The sequence below is a fragment of the Tamandua tetradactyla genome, chromosome 13 (genome assembly GCF_023851605.1).
Source record: "Tamandua tetradactyla isolate mTamTet1 chromosome 13, mTamTet1.pri, whole genome shotgun sequence".
Taxonomy (NCBI): Eukaryota; Metazoa; Chordata; class Mammalia; order Pilosa; family Myrmecophagidae; genus Tamandua; species Tamandua tetradactyla.
The window spans coordinates 95,697,725-95,714,633 of NC_135339.1; the positions used below are offsets into that span (position 1 = coordinate 95,697,725).

Below are 16,909 nucleotides of genomic sequence, written 5' to 3' on the forward strand. Positions count from 1 at the left end.
AAAGCTTAAAAGACATGAGCTTTATTGACATTTCTGATCACAAAGTCGGCATAATTGCAGAATGTAATGAAGGTGCTGAGAATAAACACCGCCACGACCGGCCCCAGACCGCCGTTCGAGGTCTCCATGTGTGCACGCTGCCCAGCGCGCGCGCAAGACGCCACGTTCTGTGCACACTCGGCTTTGTGGCCTGTGAAGGTTCCCGAAGAAAGTCAGGACAGCCGCGCCTGCGCCCACGCCCCACCCCACCACACCCACCCACCCCACCACACCCACCCACCCCACCACACCCACCCACCCCACCACACCCACCCACCCCACCACACCCACCCACCCCACCACACCCACCCACCCCACCCCCCTCCCCCCCCCCCCGTGCCTAGCCTCCACACAACCTCCACCCCCAGACTCCTTCCCCGCCTGCAGCCCCTCCCCCGCCCACACCCGGTCCCTGCCCGTATCCCCCGCCCCGCTCGCAGCCCCTCCCCACCCGCACATCTCTCCCCACCTGCAGCCCCTCCCCCGCCCACACCCCCGTCCCCGTCCGCACTCCCACACCTGCGACCCTCCCCACCCGCAGCCCCTCCCCCGCCCGCACTCCGAGCCCCACCCACACCCCCTCTGCCCCGTGGGTCCACCAGAGTGGACCTCAGACCCAAGAGTCAGGAGACTTCTCAGCCCCCGGTCCGCCCCCTCCATCACCCATCAGCCCCTCCCCCTCCCCGTTAAACCCGTCACGGACCCGTGGTGTCAGCCAGCCCCACCCCCGCGGGTGCAAAGGTCAGGGCCGGGAGGGCCCCGGGGCCCCTTGTCCGCAGACGCGCAGACGGGTGGCCACTCGCTTGTCCGCAGGGTGCGGCCCATTCGGGCAGCGAGGCCCACCGACGGGAGGCGGTCAGCGCGGGACGGAGCCCCCGCCGCCCCATCTTCCCATGCCCTATACCTCTTCAGGCCAGACCCTCAAAGAAGTATATGCATAGGAAAAAGGAACGACGGGCCGGGTCGGCGCCATCCTGGCTTGCCTGGCGAGGCTGCGGGTTCCGGGCCGTTCTCCGGTCGGAGGGGAGCGCGGCGGCCCCGGCCCTGCCCGGTTCTGCTCACCCTGCCGGGAGGCCCCGTGGCCAGGCAGCCCGAGCTCTGCCGGCTGCCACCCGCGCGCCGCTTTTATGCGCCGCCGAGACCTTGGCAGGGCCCGGGCGCAGCTGCTGTCCGAGTGCCGCGGGTCTGCCAGTGCCAAGGCCCGCGCCACCCCCGCACCTGCGAGGTCGTAGCACAAAGGCCCGCTCAGAGCCGGGTGGGGGCGGCGGGCCGGGCCGGGCTCGGGACCCTGGACGCGGCCACCCTGGCCCGCTGCCCTCCGCAGCACTTATCTCCCCGCGGCTGCTGCTTGCGTCAGGCCCGGGAAGGGTTGGCTCCCCCCCACCCCCACCTTCCCAGCCCGGGCCGCGGACCGCCGCTCTCTCAGCGCCCTGCGGGTGCCAGGGTCCTCCACTGCCCTGGACCCAGGGGTGGGGGCATGTCAGGGTGTACTGGGGCCCAGGAGGCCCCGGGGTGTCAGGGAGAAAGTGGAGGACTCAGTGTTGGGGTGCGGGAGGGGAAGAGGGTGCCTGAGGGCCTCTCGAACCTCATGCACACGTACACACCAGCACATGCACGCACACACAGCACATGCACACACACGGCACACACGCACACGCACGCACACATGGCACATACACACCACACATGGCACATGCACACACACCACAATGCATGCACACACACCGCACATGCACGCACACATGGCACATGCACACACGGCACATGCACACACACAGTACATGCACACACACAGCACATGCACACACACGGCACATGCACATAGACACCACTCATCTGAGCTCGGGTGCCAGCTGCCCGCACAGGGGCTGTGTGACCAAGGCCCAGAGACCCCTGCCCATGGGGAGGCCACGAGGAGGGGCTCTGCACCTGCAGGGGTGCCGTCCGGAGGAGGGGGCTGTGGCCTCAAGCAGCCCCAGCACCCCGTGCCCTCTGCCTGTGGGGCCCTCTTCGCCCGCCCCTGTACACCAGATCCTGGGCGGCCCCTGCCATCTCCTCCCCACCCGCAGGGGGTGCGTAGGGCCGAGGGGGCTCTCAGCCAGGGTCACCTCTGTCCACTGAGGAGGCCACACGCCAAGTGCACAGAAATTCCACTCCCCTGGGCAGGGCAGGGAGGCAGAGGCTAGAGGCTGACCCAGGACCCCCTTGAGGGAGATCCCCCAGCGCCTAGCACTGCTGCCCCTCCTGGGGTCTGAGCTGGTTAAAGCCACACAATCCCCACGGCGCACCCCTGCCCTCCCTTGGCCCTGGAGCCTCTCTTTCCTGAGAGACCCCATGGAGCAGCATTGTCCTTCTGTCTGTCCCTCGTAGCAGTCCTGGGGAAGCCCTCACCCCGCCTTTGTGGGAGAGCTGCTGAGGGCTCAGGGCTGGGCACCCCACAACCTGCGGAGCTGCAGGCACTGGGCGGGTGCTGGTGGGCCCTCAGGAGGTGAGGAGGGCCCCCACCGCGGGCGCACCCTGAGCTCTGCCGGCCTGGCCTTGGACCTCAGAACCTCTGGCAGCCTGCATAGGCCCAGAGGCGGTCAGTCCTGGGGGCTGCAGGGCAGTGGGGGCATCGCGCGGCTAGGAGCTGACCTGCATGCCCTGGCCATCCAGCTCGCACAGGCTCCCTGGCCTCACGTGGGGATTAGCAGGTCAGTGGGGGGTTCCGGGGCCCATCGGCTCCCCTGGTGGGGTGGGGTACCACACACAGCTTGGGCCACCCCCCACCCCCTGAGGCCTTTGGATCTGAGAATCTGGAACAGTCCAGGGAAGGGTCCATGGGGACACAGGGTGGGGGGAGGGAGCTTGCTCTGGGTCAAAGCCCCAGTTTTCCAGGTCCCCAGAACCCAGAAGCAGAGAGAGCCCCAGACTCTGCCGCCCAGGAGCTGGGCCCTGAGACCCATGCAGACCCTCACCCACCCCACCCCTGGCAGCTCTGACCTGCCAGCTCCCAAACGTCCTTCCCTGGGGGACCCCTAGGGGCAGAGCTGGGGACCCTCACCCCATGTGCGGCGGCAGCAGGACCCCTACCTTGTGAAGTCCCTGGCCTCACCCGGCCTGTCCGAGACCCCTGCGGGCGGAGAGCTGGCCAGGCAGCCTCTGCTGGGCAGGGCTGTGGGGTCAGAGGCCGGGACACCCCTAGCAGGCCCTCTGTCCATGGGGAAGGCAGGGTGTATGCAAGGGGGAAACTGAGGTCCGAGACGGAAGGAGAACCTCTTGTCTGCCCTCCTGCTCTCAGGGGGCCCTGGGCACCCCCAGAAGTGCCCGTGTTCACCCTTCCGGGCACCGTCCTCCGGGAGCACCGCCTTGAGATCGTGCTCAGAGCCCCGGGCCCCTTCCCATCTGGAGCCCCGACTCAAGTCGGGATCCCCCCACCCCGCAACCTTGGGCCCAGCAGGAAGGAGGCGGAGGAGGGGCCGAAAGACAGGGAAGGGAAGGGTGCCTGGGCTGTCCCTCTGGGTGTTTTGCTCCGTTTTCTGGAACTTTCTGGCATCGCCAGCACTTTTGAAATTCACCACTGCTCCTGGTGCCTCCTGGAGCGCCCCCCCCCCGGGGCCCAGCCCCCCATTCTAACCCCTGTAGACCCCTCCTCAAAGCCTCCCACCTACATCTGCAGCCAGCAGAGGGTCTTGCCCCCCCAGGGCCATGGGCAGTGGGGCCCTGCTCGGGGGTGGGGGTCACCCAGCCTAGCTCTTCACTTGCCCTTGGGGTCACTGCCCTTCATGGGTTGGGATTTGTGAGGGAAGGGCAGGATGAGCACAGGGGAGGGGGCTGTCAGACTCCCTGCGGCCACCCCAATGCCACCTGTGCGGGACCTTGCACACAGCCTGGTCCCTTCTGCCCAGGGGACCCCCAGCCGGACCATCCCCGCAACCAGGCAGCCAGGTGCCTGCAGAAGGGGTGTGGGGTGAGGGGGCGTGAGCTGAGAGGAGCCTGCAGGGCACAGACCCTGCCTGAGGGTGCCCCATTTTCACACAGGGGGGCCAGGGGTGGGGCCACGGGGTCCCCACTACCCGCTGTCCCTATATGTCCCAGGGCCACTGGGTGGCCTTGCCCAGGGACCTTCCAGGCTGCCCAGCACTTAGGAACAGGGACCCTGCCCTCCTGCCAGTGCTGGGCCGGACACTGTCCAGTCCCCTCTCACCTCAGCAGGGGCCCAAGGCGTGGTCAAGCCGAACCTGGGCACCGTGGGCCCGAGGCAGCCCCAGAGCTGCTGACACGCCAGGCCCTGCCTGCCCTGCGCCCACAGGACCGTGAGTGACCTTGTCGGCCTGGACGTGCTTGGCACCCGGCCGTGGGGAGATAAGAGTGGCCTTCGGGCTCTCGCTCACTCTGTTCCTGGGGGGGCTTCTCCCTCCTCTCCACCCCTGGGGGGCCCGCAGTTGTCTGCTCGGGCGCCGATCTTGCTAAGGAAAGCGGCCCCTCCTCTGCGGGTGCACGGGGGCCTCCACGGGGCCCAGCCTGGGCTGCAGCCTGCAAACGCCTGGACCCCAGGCGGGTCGTTCCGGCTCATGAGTGGGTCGTGGCCACATTGGCCAAAACCCCGTGAGACCTGTGCAGTCCACAGACTGAACTTCACCTGTAAAAGTAAAATAGAAATAAAACGAGGCACAGCATACGGGCCCTGCTCCCCACAAGGGGCTGAAGGTCAAACGGCAAGATTTGAACTGTGGAGGAATAGCCGATAATTTCCCAGGATGGCCCATACCCGCTCAGGACACACTTGAGCTGGAAAGTCAGTCTCTGGGACTGCACTTCCTGGTCAGGTGGCGTCCCCTCAGCTGACCCTGGTGGCTGCGGCGTGGGGCAGGCGAGTGGCCGGGCCCAGCGGGACTGGGGACGGAGGGGCGGCCAGTGCCACACTCGCAGCAGCTCCTCCAGTCCTGCTGCCCTGCGGGTCACCCTGCGGCCCGACCCTGGTGATAGCCACGCCATGGCCTGTGGCAAAATGGACCTGCCGGGGTCCGGGGCTGGAGGACTGTGATGAGGGGTGGGCAGCCATGGGGTCCGCCTGGGCAGTCCCCACCCGGGCAGGGGGAGGGAGGTGAAGGGTTAACCATGGGCCTAGGAGGCCTCGCGCCCCCCTCTCTGCGGCCCCCTCCCTCCCACCCCTCCTGCACCTGCTTCCTGCACCCCCCTCCCTGCGTCAGGCCTTTCAAGGCTGGTCTGCACAGCCCCCCCACCGAGATAACCGTCTCCTCGATACTTTCTTTCACTCCCGCCCATGTCCTCCCTGCCCTGGGAATCTCAGCTTCCCAAGGCCGCTGGCCACATGCTTCCCTGCCTGCTCCCTTGGCATTTCCAGGCCCCTCTGGCCCTGCCCGTGGTCTGAGGGGAGCCTCCAAACAGCGTCCCCCAGGCCAGGCCCCCACCTCTCACACCCACATACACATATGCAAACACATGTGTGTGCACACACGCAGCCGGCCCCTCCCAGCCCCTCCCGGCCGTCCGGACACGGGCTGAGCCGGACGCAGCACTGCCATCCCTGAGCCACGGGCCAGGGTCTCCCTGCGGGCAGCGGGCAGGACCCTCCCCTTCAGGCCACGGCCTGTGGCCCCCGTCCTGCGTGGGAGGGGTGTGTGGACTTGGTGCCCACGGCCCGGAGGTCGGTTAGGGGGTGGGGGGCAGAAAGGAGCCTCCTGAGACCAGCCACCCCGTGTCCATCAGCACCGGCCTGGACTGCAGCCCCTGGGTCCACCCGGCGTTTCTCTGCAGGGGAAACTGAAGCCCAGGGGAGAGTGAGCCAAGGCACAGGGACAAGGGTGGCCAGAGTCAGAGGTGGCGTCCCCCCTCCCCAGGCCCACCCAAGGCAGACTCTCTCCCAGCTGGGCGCACACCTGGGACGTGGGGTGATAGAGGCCCTAGGGGGCAGCGGGGTCCTGAGACCTGTGGGGCCCTCCAAGCCCAGCCGCTCTGAGTGCCCATGCTGACCGCCCCCTACCACCGAGGCCCCATGTGGTTGGGACGCCCGAGCCGTCGCTGGGGCTGATGCCCAGCGGGGATGTCTCTGGCCATGTCCTTGCTGCCGGCTGAGGCTGAGTCAGCAGCACTGCCCGAGGAGAAGCAGGGGTGGCCTGGGGAGCACGGCTAGAGGAAGGAGCGCCTGGAACTCCCATCCTGCTTCCCGGGCACGGCGGGCCCAGGTGGTCTGAGGGGCTCCACAAGAAGAGGGAGCACGCCCCCACCACGTACTGAGTCTGAAGACCCCGAGCTGAGCCAGTCTTGGGGCCTGGGAGTGAGCCCCGGGGGGCCTCCAGGTCAGGGGGAAGCTGGACAAGAGGCCAGAGAGGAGGCCATGGTGGGGGCACGTCCAGGACAAACTGCCCACGAGTGGCGGCCACCAGGCATGACCAAGGGGTGGGAGCAAAGCCTTAGGGCCCCCTGACCACCAGAGGACGGCCCTCCCATTGGCCTCACACCCCGGGGATGGGGGAGGGGTGGGGCTGGACATGGCGCCGGGGGGACCAGCTGCCATGGAGGGAAGTGTGGAGGATGGAGAGGACGAGGAAGGGAGGACGGCTGCCAGGCACTGGTCTCCAAGCTCCTCCGATGCCCCGTTTCTCCTGGACAGAGCCCGGGGCCGAGAGAGGCCACCTGTCCCCAGGGTTCCCAGCTCCTGCAGGGCACTTCTCAGTGTCCATGGCGCAGTCTTATGGCTGAAAGCAGGTTTCAGAAACAAGCCGGAAAAGCAATGTGATTCTGTGCCCACAGATACATACAGAGCCGTAAAGAATGATTTTCATTTTTTTCTCAATTCTAAAACGTTATTACAGAAAACTTTGAACAAGAGAGAAAAGAAATCCGCCACCGCTGACCAAGCCGCAGTGCGGCCCCTGGCAGCCCCACCCGTTCTCTCAGCGCATCGGGGGACAGCAGTGCCGTCCTTGGCGCCCCTCAGTGTTTGGGGTGCGTGCCACGAGCACCCACAGACCTGGGGTCTGGGCTGGAGTTTCCTGTCCACAGCCGTGAGGACAGCCCTCAGCCCCCGTCCAGCTGCCAGGCACCTGAGCCCCAGAGCAGCTGGGGACCCCTGCCCTTCCCTGCCCTCAGGAGGACGCCTCCCATGCTTTCCAAGAGTGGCCTAAAGGTGCGGACTCAGACACCCCAAAATTCTGTGTCCCCCATTGCAGCCCACACTGGGCCTTAGAGGGTGCCCCAACTCCCCATGTGGCCCCCACTGTCCTTTCTCAGCTGACCTCCACAATGGCATGGCACAGTCACCCGCCAGAGGCCACCATTCAAGGTCCCTGGAGGGGAGGTGTGACCCCGCTGCTTAAAGCTGTGCCCCCCAAGGCAAAATGGGCGGTGCCCAGCTGGACGGCTGGAGGTGGCAGGGTCGGTGGCATCCCCAGGCCACTGGGCAAGGACTGCTCTGCCTCACCAAGTGTGGGGCAGGGCCCAGCTGGGAGATGTTGCAGGGGGCAGGTCTGTGTCGGGGCCGGCAGCAGAGCCGGGGGTGCAGGGGCCCAGCTCTGAGGGGAAGCGGCTGCTCTGAGCTGGGCCCCCACCCCTGGGTGCTCCCCGGACCTCTCACCCCAGCCCCCCCGGCTGGGACCCCTCCTTGTGCAGCATCTGTGGTTTGATGAATGACTGGTTTGTCACTTAAACCTTTCTTTGATTTGAAGAAACATTTTTTAAGTGAAATGCTAAAGTAATTTTTATGAAAGCACAGGACAATGAGTTTCTAATCTCCAGATCACACATTATTACACCTTTTGAACCTCCTAGGTATTTTCCTCCTTAAAAGTGTTTTTAAAAATCACAAATAGTCAACACCACGTGGGAGGAGAAATGCCCACGAGCGCTCTGCCCCCTCCCCAGGAAAGCAGCAGCACCTGAGTGGGCAGTTGGCGGGTCCCCCCAGGGCCTTTGCATCTGCTTCTCCAGCTGACACCAGCCCCTCCTGTCTGGCTGACTTCACTCATCGGTCACCTCTCGGGGCTTTCCTGGCCCTCCCAAAACGGCTCTCTTCCCAGGTCCATCTAACCCCTCGTACCCCCTGCTCCCCCTCCTCCCTCCCCTCGTACTCCCCATCTCCCTTCCCTCTCTCGCCCACTGGAGGCGCAGCAGCTCGGCAGCTGCGGGCCTTGGGCGCCCAGGGTGGGGCGGGGCGGGGCGGAATTGTGGGCGGCTGAGGGACCCTGGCGGGCTCGCTCCAACCGTCTGCGTCTGAAGGATTTTGGCGTTGGGAGCCTGGGCAGCCCCGCGGACAGCCAGGGACCTCGGCCTGGAGTCAGGGACAAGACGTGGGTGATGCCCCAGGCCGCCTGGCCCGCGCGCGTTGGGAACACGCGGCCGCCAGGAGGGGCAGCCCTAGCGACGCGCTCCCTCCTTCCACTCGGGGCACCCCTGCGCCCTGGGCTGTGGTGTTCATGGGTGCGCCACGAGCCCTTTTGGGGTGCAGGGAGGGAAAGGAGCGGGGGACCGGGCTGGAGGACGGGAGCGACCTGAGTGGGCTGAGGCAGGGCTACAGGCGCCGGGCGGGGAAGGAGCCCGCGGAGGGGCCGGGTGGGGGCAGCCCTTTGCTTTTCCTTCCTGACGCCGTCTCGGTTGCTTCTTCCTACCCTGCAGGGCTCAGACGGGAGGCGGCGCAGCCGCCGCAAAGCCTAATGCGAGGAGTGGCGCAAGCCGACGGGCGGCCGTGGAAGGAGCGGCGCAGGGGCGGACAGACGGGGGGGCCCCGAGCTCAGAGGGCTGCAGAAGCTGCCCCCGCCGCCTACTATTTTGTTCTTTGGCGGGGCGGAGGGTCCTTGATAATGTAGGGAAAATAATTTAGTCAAGAAAGAAGAAACACCTTTTTCCTGCATTTTGGTGGAGAGCGCCTGCTCTGCTTCCAATCTCAGCTTGCTTCTTACGGTAGGGACAGGTCATCTGCGTTAGCGTCCCTATGATGCATGCATCACAGAGAAGGGTGAGTGTGGAAATGCTTGGGGAGTTTCAGAGAACAGAGAAACAGGGAAAATGGGGAAACAGCCACCCACAGCGTGCAGTGCAGTCCCCACACCAGACGGTCGCCTGACCAATGCGTGCGGCCCTGACCGTGTGACAGGACACCTTTCTGCGTCAATAAAAATGTAAAACACCTGGAATTTTTATTTTAGAATAAATTTCTTTTTAATCGTGGAACGGCACAACAGTGATCCCTAAGCTAAACCATGGACTACACATTTTTTGAAAAAACAAAAACCCACAAAGTGGCTGGTGGACACCAAGGGGACCCCGACTGCAAAGCAGCCCCCTCCGTGGCAAAATCCCCAGGTGAGGTGGGAGGCAGGCCTGGCCCTGCACTCTCTTAAAGGCGACCCCTGGCCAGGGCGAGGTTCAGAAAGGGGGCGATAGACAGGGCGCCCCGTGGCCTCTGCTCCCAGGCTGGCTGGAGGAGAGAGGTGGCCCCCAAGAGCTGGTCCCGAGAACCCAAGAGCCCCGGGGGGCCGGTCCACAGGTCCCTGGCAAGTCCCCGTCCCTGGGCGTCCCCTGGGCTGGCTGAGGTTGGGGCGCAGAGCTGAGACCCTCCTCCACTGCCCCTGGCTGCAGGACATGAGGCCCCACAGGGAGTCTGGCCGTGCCCTCTCGCATCTCCCTGCACCACCGACCCTAACCCTTAGGTGTGAGGAGGGACCCAGGAGGGTGGGCAGCCAGCTCGGGGCTCTTCCTGCCCCCGAGCCCCAGTGTATCCTCACCCCCATTGTCTACAGACACTGCCCTCACCCCTGTGCCTGTACAGGTGGCCCCACCCCCCAGGCCTGGCAAACTTTGCCCCCATGCCTGGTGCCAGCTTAGCTGCACTGCTGCCTCCTCTGAGGCTGTCTCCCTGGAGTGGGGGCGAGGGGGAGGCCCTCAAGCCCACCCTATCCTGGTGCCCTGCCTGTCCTGCTGCTGCCCCACTGACCCCTTCAGTCCCTCTGGCCCAACATGGACCTCGCTGCAGGCCAGACACTGGGGGGCGGGAGGGGTGGCCCAACCTCAGGACAGGAAGTCTGCAACCGGGGCTCCAGCACCTCCAGAGGCATGAACCCAGAGGTTCCCCAACCCAGAGGCTCCCTCTGCTGCTCTCCAAACCGCAGCGGCCACTTCCCCATGCGGAGGGGGGACATGAGTCAGCCTCGGAGCAGTTTCTTAGAACTGTTGCTTCAGCAGGGTATTTCCTTGAACAATCGTGTTTGCGGCCACTGAAATGACCGCTTCCCTCCTGATTCTTGGAGGGGGTGGGACCCAGACCCGTGGTGCAAACACGTCAGCCTTGGCATGGTGGGAGTGGCAGCTCCTGCACGGGTCACTGGACTCGCAGCCCCCCAAGACCCGTTCAGTGGGACCCAGCTCTGCCGATGCTCTGGTGACCCCCAGGGGCCGGGGCCGGGTCAGGGGCTCTGCACTGAGAGGCCGGGCACCCCCGTCAGGGGCTCTGCACTGGCTGCACCCATCCAACCAGGGCAGGGCGAGGGGGGTTATGGGGAGCCCACGACCCTGTGCTGCCCAGCCCCCTGGCCACCTCTCCACAGAAAAGGAGCTGGAAGCCTGAGATTTGCCCCCACCACGTGATTCATATGTCATCAGGCTTGTCAGCAAGGAGGCCCCCCCAGCTGTGCAGCCACTCAGCCCCCACTGCCCATTCCTGTCCCTGCACTGATGCCCCCCGCCCCACCCCTCCACCAGGGATGGCGGCGTCCACGTCGTGTGCCCCACAGCGCTGGCTCAGGATGTGGAATCGGCCGAAAGGCCACGGTGAGGGATCACTGCGCTGCACTCAGGGGCAGGGGGCTCCAGCCTCGTCTGGTCTGCCTGGCCCAGCGCTGCGGTCTGGGGGTGAAGATCAAGGTGGGGGGAGACAAGCAGCCCCTCACCCCCCAGCACATGCACTGAGCTGGGGAGGGGCTTGCCAGGCACGGCACCCAGGGTCTCAGCCTCCCCAGGGGGTGGTATGGAGCATGCGGGAATGGCCTTGCTGGGGAGGTCAGGGCCGTCCAGGCCCCGTCACAGCCCTGCAGGCTGGTCCCCACCCCATGCCAGCATCTACCACGGACAGCAGCGCCTGGCAGGGGCGGGGGGTCTTCCCCCCAGGGTGAGGCTGAGCCGAGGGCACCTTCGGCTGGCACCTGCCCTGAATGGACCCATGGGACTGTCCCTCCTGCAGAGCACCTCCTGTTTCACCTGCGCAGGTGACACCCCGAGCTGTGGCTGCCCCAGCCTCCTTCCCGTCCCCCAGCGGCAGGTCCATGCCCATTCTTGAGGTCACCCTGTGGGAACTCACCACTGGCCTGTGCCGCCCCCTCCCCCAAGACTCCTGCCAGCCTCCCACCCTCCCCACGTCCCCCACCCCGAGCTGGGCCCCAGCAGGGAGAGGGCTCTGGCCTGGGTCGGGAGGTGGGTCCCTGCAGTCCAGGGAGAGCTCAGTCCCAGCGTCAACCTCACCCTGCTCCAGCCCAGCTCCTTCACTGTCCACCACACTGGACCCTCACTGAGTCCAAAGGTGGGGACTGCAGCCCTCTGTCCATCCTCCCACAGCCTCTTCCTCCACACCCCGCAGCCTCCCAGCATTGCCACCTCCACTGGACACAGATCCGAGGGCCGGTGCCTCTGAGCCCCAGCCCAGCGGCCACGGCCTAGTCCAACAAGGAACTGGCACGTGGCATGTGTGTGTGAGCGCGTGGCACGTGTGAGTGCGTGGCAAGTGTGCATGTGTGTGGCTGGGCCCCTGGAGCCTGCGGAGCCTGCAGCGGGGCCGGCCCTGCCCCAGGTGCTGCACAGCTGGGAAGTTAGGGAGGAGGGAGGCCCCACTCCTCACACCAGCCTCGGCTGCCTGCAGCTGAGCTCCCCACCACCCCAGCTGTCTAAGGCAGGCCTGGGCAAACCGCAGATGGCCGCTGGGAAGGGTGTGGCAGGGGTGCCCTCTGACATCAGGAAGGAAGCTTAGGGTGCAGCTCCCCCACTTTTCTTCTCTCGTGGTCACAGCCACACCCCCTGCCCATTCCTCAGTCCATCCCAGCCTTCTGGACAAGGCCCTGGGAATGGGGCCTCAGGCCAGTCCTTGGAAAGTCACTGCCCAGCCCCGAAGGGCTGAGGTGGGGAAGGAGCTGGGCTTCCTGAGATCCTAAGGAAGTGGGGCTCAGGGTCCCCCTAACCTGGGCTGCGGGGCGGGGATGGTGGGGGCGGGGTCTGAGCCAGGGGCCCGGCTGCTTGTTCAGCAGCTGCCATGACCGATCTGTGACTCAGCGGGGGACGTGGGACTGAGCAATGCTCCGGGGGCGGCCTAGTCACCCTGCCCGAGGTCTGCAGCGCTTCCAGCCACCCCCCACCCCCCACCCCCGCTGAGGCCACACAATGGTGCCGGCCCGCTCCCAGCGTCCCCACTCTGGAAGGAGGGGGTGGCCGTCAGGCCGCAGAGGGGAGGGGGAAGCCGCTGCCCGCAGCCTGGCACCTCCCCTCCAGCATCAGAGGCCACAACCTCCCGGCGCGTTCCCGCAGAATTTCCCGCCCCCCCCCCACCCCCGCGCTGCAGCACGACAGACCCAGAGCGCAGGACCAGGCCCTTTACTGGTCCCCGGGAGTCCAGGAGGAGCTGGGAAGGGGCAGCCGTCTCCTGAGGGCCCTTCGCTGTCACCGGGGCGTGGCCCCCTGCCGCTTCAGCGCCGAGATCCTCACGTCCTTGAGCCTCACCAGGTGCTCCAGCCTCGCCAGAACCTTCAGAAACACGGCCAGCAGCACCCAGAGCACCGGGGCACCCCCAACCCCTGCACTGCCAGGGACGCCCCGGATGGGCCACCCCGCCTGGACTCATCTGCCAAGAGAAAGCCTTGCCCCGCCCCTGGCCGGCCACTCGCGGCACACGCTGTGCCCAGCTCTGCCCCAAAGTCTCAGGACGTGGCCCCCAGCACTTCTGGGCACTGACAGCTTGCACGAGGACGGGAGTGTGGCTGCACAAACGGCCCTCGGCTGTCACCACCGCAATGGATCGCTGGTTCCCTCTGATGCCACGTGCTCACCCGTGGACGAGGGCCATGCGTGAGCACTGGGAGGCGGCCTCTCAGACGCGGCAGCACCCTTCTCCTTACTGCTTCCTGCGCCGCCCCCATCCCCGTGCACTGCTGTGGGGTCTAAGGGCACAGCCTGTGTTCCTGCAAGGGGTGGAGACACCCAGGACCACGCGGTGGTCAAACCAGGCCGGCGTGGGGGAGGGGCCTGGGGTCTGGAGCACCAGAACCCCTGGCAGGCGCACCAAGGGCAGGGCCTGGGGGGTGGCAGAGGCCCGAGAACCAGGCAGCTCAAAGGACCCCCACATTGAATGGGACAAGGTGCCCAGGGCCTGCAGGTGCCCCCACTTCCCACCTGTAACCCCAATTCCTGGCAGCCCCCATGGGCACGGGGCCCTGATTGGGGCTGGGGAGCCCTGGGGCCACAAGCAAAGCTGTTCTCTCTGCTTCTGGGTGTGGCTGGAAGTTTCCATAATTAAACGATATTTCAAATAACTGAACGTGGCCACGGCGCCACAGGAGCCACCTGAGCTCAACGAGCGCAGCCACCCTTCCCTGAGCCTGCACCTGCTCAGGGCTTCGGGCTGGGTGGTGAGGGGTGCCCCGCTGGCCTACCTTGACAGTCTCCTGCAGCACAGCCAGCACCTGCTCCTGGCCCCCCAGCCGCTGGTCCAGGTGCTCCGAGGGCCCCCCGGTCATGTCCTGGCTGAAAGCCAAACGCGCGGCCTTCAACCCAGCTGCCCTCCGGCCGGGGGACAAGGAGCCGGCACGGGGACGGGTGGCAGGAGGACGGGTTCGCAGGGCGGACTGACCCACCGCAAGGGCAGCTGCCCGTCTCCTCCGGGGCCCCCTGGTGTGGAAAGGTCTTCCTGCTGTCGCGTCCTAAGGGGCTCAGTGGGTCTACAGGACAGACGGACGCTGTCAGCGCATGAGCAGACTTGCTTGGCATCAGCGTGGAGAGGGGCTCGGGGCAGGGTGGGGGGCCTCGGGCTCCTGACCTCCCTGCAGGGCAACACAGCCTGCTCGGCCACCGCACAGCCCGACCCCCACCCACCTCGGGGCCCCTTGGAGGCTCAGGCCCTACCCACGTAGTGGGTCCAGGCCACCCATGGCCCAGCGGCACCTGAGGGTCCTGGGTCCTGTGGGTGGTAGAGTTGAGCCCTGAGACGCCAGTGGCTGGAGCGGGGCGCCCCGGCTAATAGGTGTGCAGGTGTGGCTGTGTCGGGCTGCATCACCACTGGTTTCCGCTCCAGTCCGATGTGCACGCACCCGTGCGGCTGTGGTGAGCGGGTTCCTGCCGGGGACCCGGTCCTGTACCTTCTCTCTCAGCGCCCACAGGATGGGCTCCACGGCCCCAGGCACGCTGGCCACCACCCTGCCGATATCTGCCTCGGAGATGCCAAGACGCAACTTGTGAAGGACCTTCCTGTGAGGGCCGGGGGCAGGGGTGTAAGCCTTAGCAGGAGCCTTGCAACCCTGGGGCCGGCGAGTGGGGGGCAGGGCCCGGTCACTCTTCACGGATGCCCCTGGCTCCCAGCACAGTATCCAGGTTTCCTGCTGGGGCCGGGTCCTTCTCCCCGCAGTGGCCGGAGCAGCACTGACCATGCAGAGACCCTGCAGCAGGCCAGGGGTCACAACGTGCTGGATGCACTGTGCCTCCGGGAAGACGTGTCCTTACTGGACCTGAGCCCTTCTCCTCCAGCCCTGCCCCAAGAGCCGACCCCACTCACTGCCCTCTGAGCTGCATGTCCCAGGGACATGCCTCTAAGGGCCTGTAAGCCGCAGGAGGACAGGGGCAGAGCCTCAACACCGCCCCCTGCAGCTCAGCCCCTCCGGCTCCACCTCCTCCCCTCAGACCTCACAGGCTGGTTGGCCACCCCTGCCTGCCCACTGCAGGTCTCAGGGCACCATGGGGTCTCCACTGCCGCAAGTCCAGGCCGCCCGCCCCTTCGGGCTTCCCCACCTCAGGGCCTGCCTTGGCCCCCCGACAGGCATCCACCGGCCCAAGCCCTGCCATGGTGCTCAGCCCAGCACACATCACACCCAGACGCTTGGGTTATGCATTGTTATTTCTGTCTTCCCGCCGGACTCAGTTTGGAAGCAGGGACTTACTCACGCCAAGTCTGCCCAGAGTATGGCCTGGCACCCAAATCGTTACCTGTCGACGGAGGGAGGTGAGAAGGTGTAAGGCTCCCAGTGGGGGCACCAGGTGTGGCCAGCATAGACTGGACAATGGTCAGCAGGTTTCCCAAGGATGAGGCTTTCCTCCTGGTGGGGAGCCCCCAGGAGCCCCGAGATGGAGGTGAGAAAGGGTGGCTGGGAACTCCGGAGGCGGGAGTGGCCTGAGCCAGGCCGGGGTGGGGTGCTGCCTGGCCTCGCCTGTTGAGGGTGTTCCAGTTGGCCAGCTTCTGGTCAGTGTTGCTTGAGGAGACATAGTTATGTAGGTCCACGAGCTGGGGGTGGAAATGCTTCACAATCTCTGCTAGCATCACTTTGGGCCACAAGGGGAGGGGACAGGCTAGGTGAGCTTGGCTGCAGGCCAGAATGCAGCTATTTCCCAGAGCCCCTTGAGGCGGACAAGGGCAGAAAAAGAGGAGGCAGGAGAGAGGCCGGGCTAGGCCCAGCCAGGGAACAAACCAAGGCCTCAGGGCGAGAAATCGCAGGTTGCAGTGCAGGGGTGAGGGCGGCCGGGGTCTGGGGAGCTGCTGGAGGGAATCCAGGGTCTGTGACACAACCCCCAGGGCCCCACCAGGGGAGAGTCGCCCTAAGGGCAGGCTACAGCAAGCCGAGTGGGTTCTCCAGCTGCTCTTCCACTAGCTTTTGAACAGAGGCTGGGGGATTCCACAACCGCCCTGAAATCCTTGCCCTCTTACTAATTAGGAGGAAGGCACAAACAAGGAAAGGCCATGAAAAATTAATAAGACACCTGGCAGTAGACATACAGATGCTAACCAGTGGCCTCAGGCAGGAGAGGCCGCTGCAGTAAGGTGGCTGCTGGCCGGGTGTCTGCCTTCCTAACCGCCTCCTGCTGTCATTGACCAGTGAAGACCACGGCTCCTGCTCTGGTGTCCGCACCCTGCACGGAAGCCGGACCCGCCTGGCCTGTTTGTCCCCCATCCCGGGCTGCTCACTCCACCATGCGGTTGCTTGCCGTGGGGGGAGCAGGGCCTGGGCCACCCGGGGCTTCTCGAGCAGAGAGGGCCAGGCTGTGGAGCCGCGCTGCCGGCCTTGACCCTCCCTGGATGGCCACCCCATGTCCCCATCCGTTTGCTCGCCTCCCAGGAGCCCAGCCCCGAGGTCGTCTGCATCTCCCGCGGCGGCCCGGCTAACGCGCCTCACCGCTGTCGCTAAAGTCCCGGGCCAGGTGGCGTTTGGGGCGGCTGAGCGGGAGCCCGTCCAGCCAGGCGTAGAGGCCGCGGGGCTCGGCCGGGCGGCGCCGAGCATGGCCCTCCGGCCCGGTGGACGCATGGGTGCCGGGAGACGGGACCGGAAGGGGCGAGGCTACGGGCTCGTAGTTGACTTGTTGCCGGGAGACAGGACCGGAAGGGGCGGGGCGTCCGCGGTGCGGACCTCCCGCCTGCGCTCGTCCAGTCCCGCCCCAGTCGCGCGGCTCTGCGGCAGCCCTGCCCCGCCCCAGGCCCGAGGCCGTTGGCCCAGCTGGAGGAGGGCCTGGGTGGGCCCCCGGGGAGAAAGGAGGGAACGGACAGGTAGAGGTCACGGATTTACAGTGCACGTTTCTTTCTAACATGCATTGGACCCCTACTCTTTTTTTTTCTTTTTGACGAACAACTTCATTTCGCTCATGATTCTGTGAGTCAGGAATTTGGGAAGGTCTCAGCAGGGCAGTTCTCAATCGG

General features: G+C 66.0%; 1 protein-coding gene and 1 long non-coding RNA gene across 6 annotated transcripts; both read right to left on the minus strand.

The window, feature by feature from the left end:
• On the minus strand, positions 1-1,125 carry LOC143653317 (uncharacterized). The gene is made up of 2 exons (XR_013161251.1): positions 743-1,125; positions 1-190 (listed from the first exon to the last, which is right to left on the minus strand). It is a non-coding gene; the product is annotated as an uncharacterized LOC143653317 (long non-coding RNA).
• A 7,663-nt stretch (positions 1,126-8,788) lies between these two features.
• LOC143654470 (uncharacterized) lies at positions 8,789-16,883 on the minus strand. 5 transcript variants are annotated; one of them, XM_077126444.1, is made up of 8 exons: positions 16,392-16,883; positions 15,165-15,543; positions 14,176-14,478; positions 13,865-13,952; positions 13,668-13,758; positions 13,065-13,196; positions 12,591-12,762; positions 8,789-10,881 (listed from the first exon to the last, which is right to left on the minus strand). In XM_077126444.1, exons 1-8 carry the CDS (start codon positions 16,798-16,800, stop codon positions 10,815-10,817), a joined length of 1,641 nt encoding a protein of 546 aa, XP_076982559.1. In that variant the 5' UTR covers positions 16,801-16,883; the 3' UTR covers positions 8,789-10,814. The 5 variants fall into 5 exon arrangements, with proteins under 5 accessions (XP_076982559.1, XP_076982562.1, XP_076982560.1 ...); XM_077126447.1 differs by lacking the exons at positions 8,789-10,881; positions 13,065-13,196 and having other exon boundaries at positions 12,592-12,762; positions 14,176-14,191; positions 14,370-14,478; XM_077126448.1 differs by lacking the exons at positions 8,789-10,881; positions 12,591-12,762 and having other exon boundaries at positions 13,062-13,196; positions 14,176-14,191; positions 14,370-14,478.
• Between the last annotated feature and the right edge of the window lie 26 nt (positions 16,884-16,909).

Bases quoted from the DNA above. Each gene is read 5' to 3' on its own strand.
- LOC143654470 (XM_077126444.1), bottom strand. From the start codon at position 16,800: ATGTTAGAAAGAAACGTGCACTGTAAATCCGTGACCTCTACCTGTCCG. The intron at 15,544-16,391 runs GTGAGGCGCGTT...TGTGGCCCAAAG, and splicing joins CCGGGACTTTAGCGACAGCG to TGATGCTAGCAGAGATTGTG. The intron at 12,763-13,064 runs GTGAGCACGTGG...GTGTTTCTGAAG, and splicing joins CGCATGGCCCTCGTCCACGG to GTTCTGGCGAGGCTGGAGCA.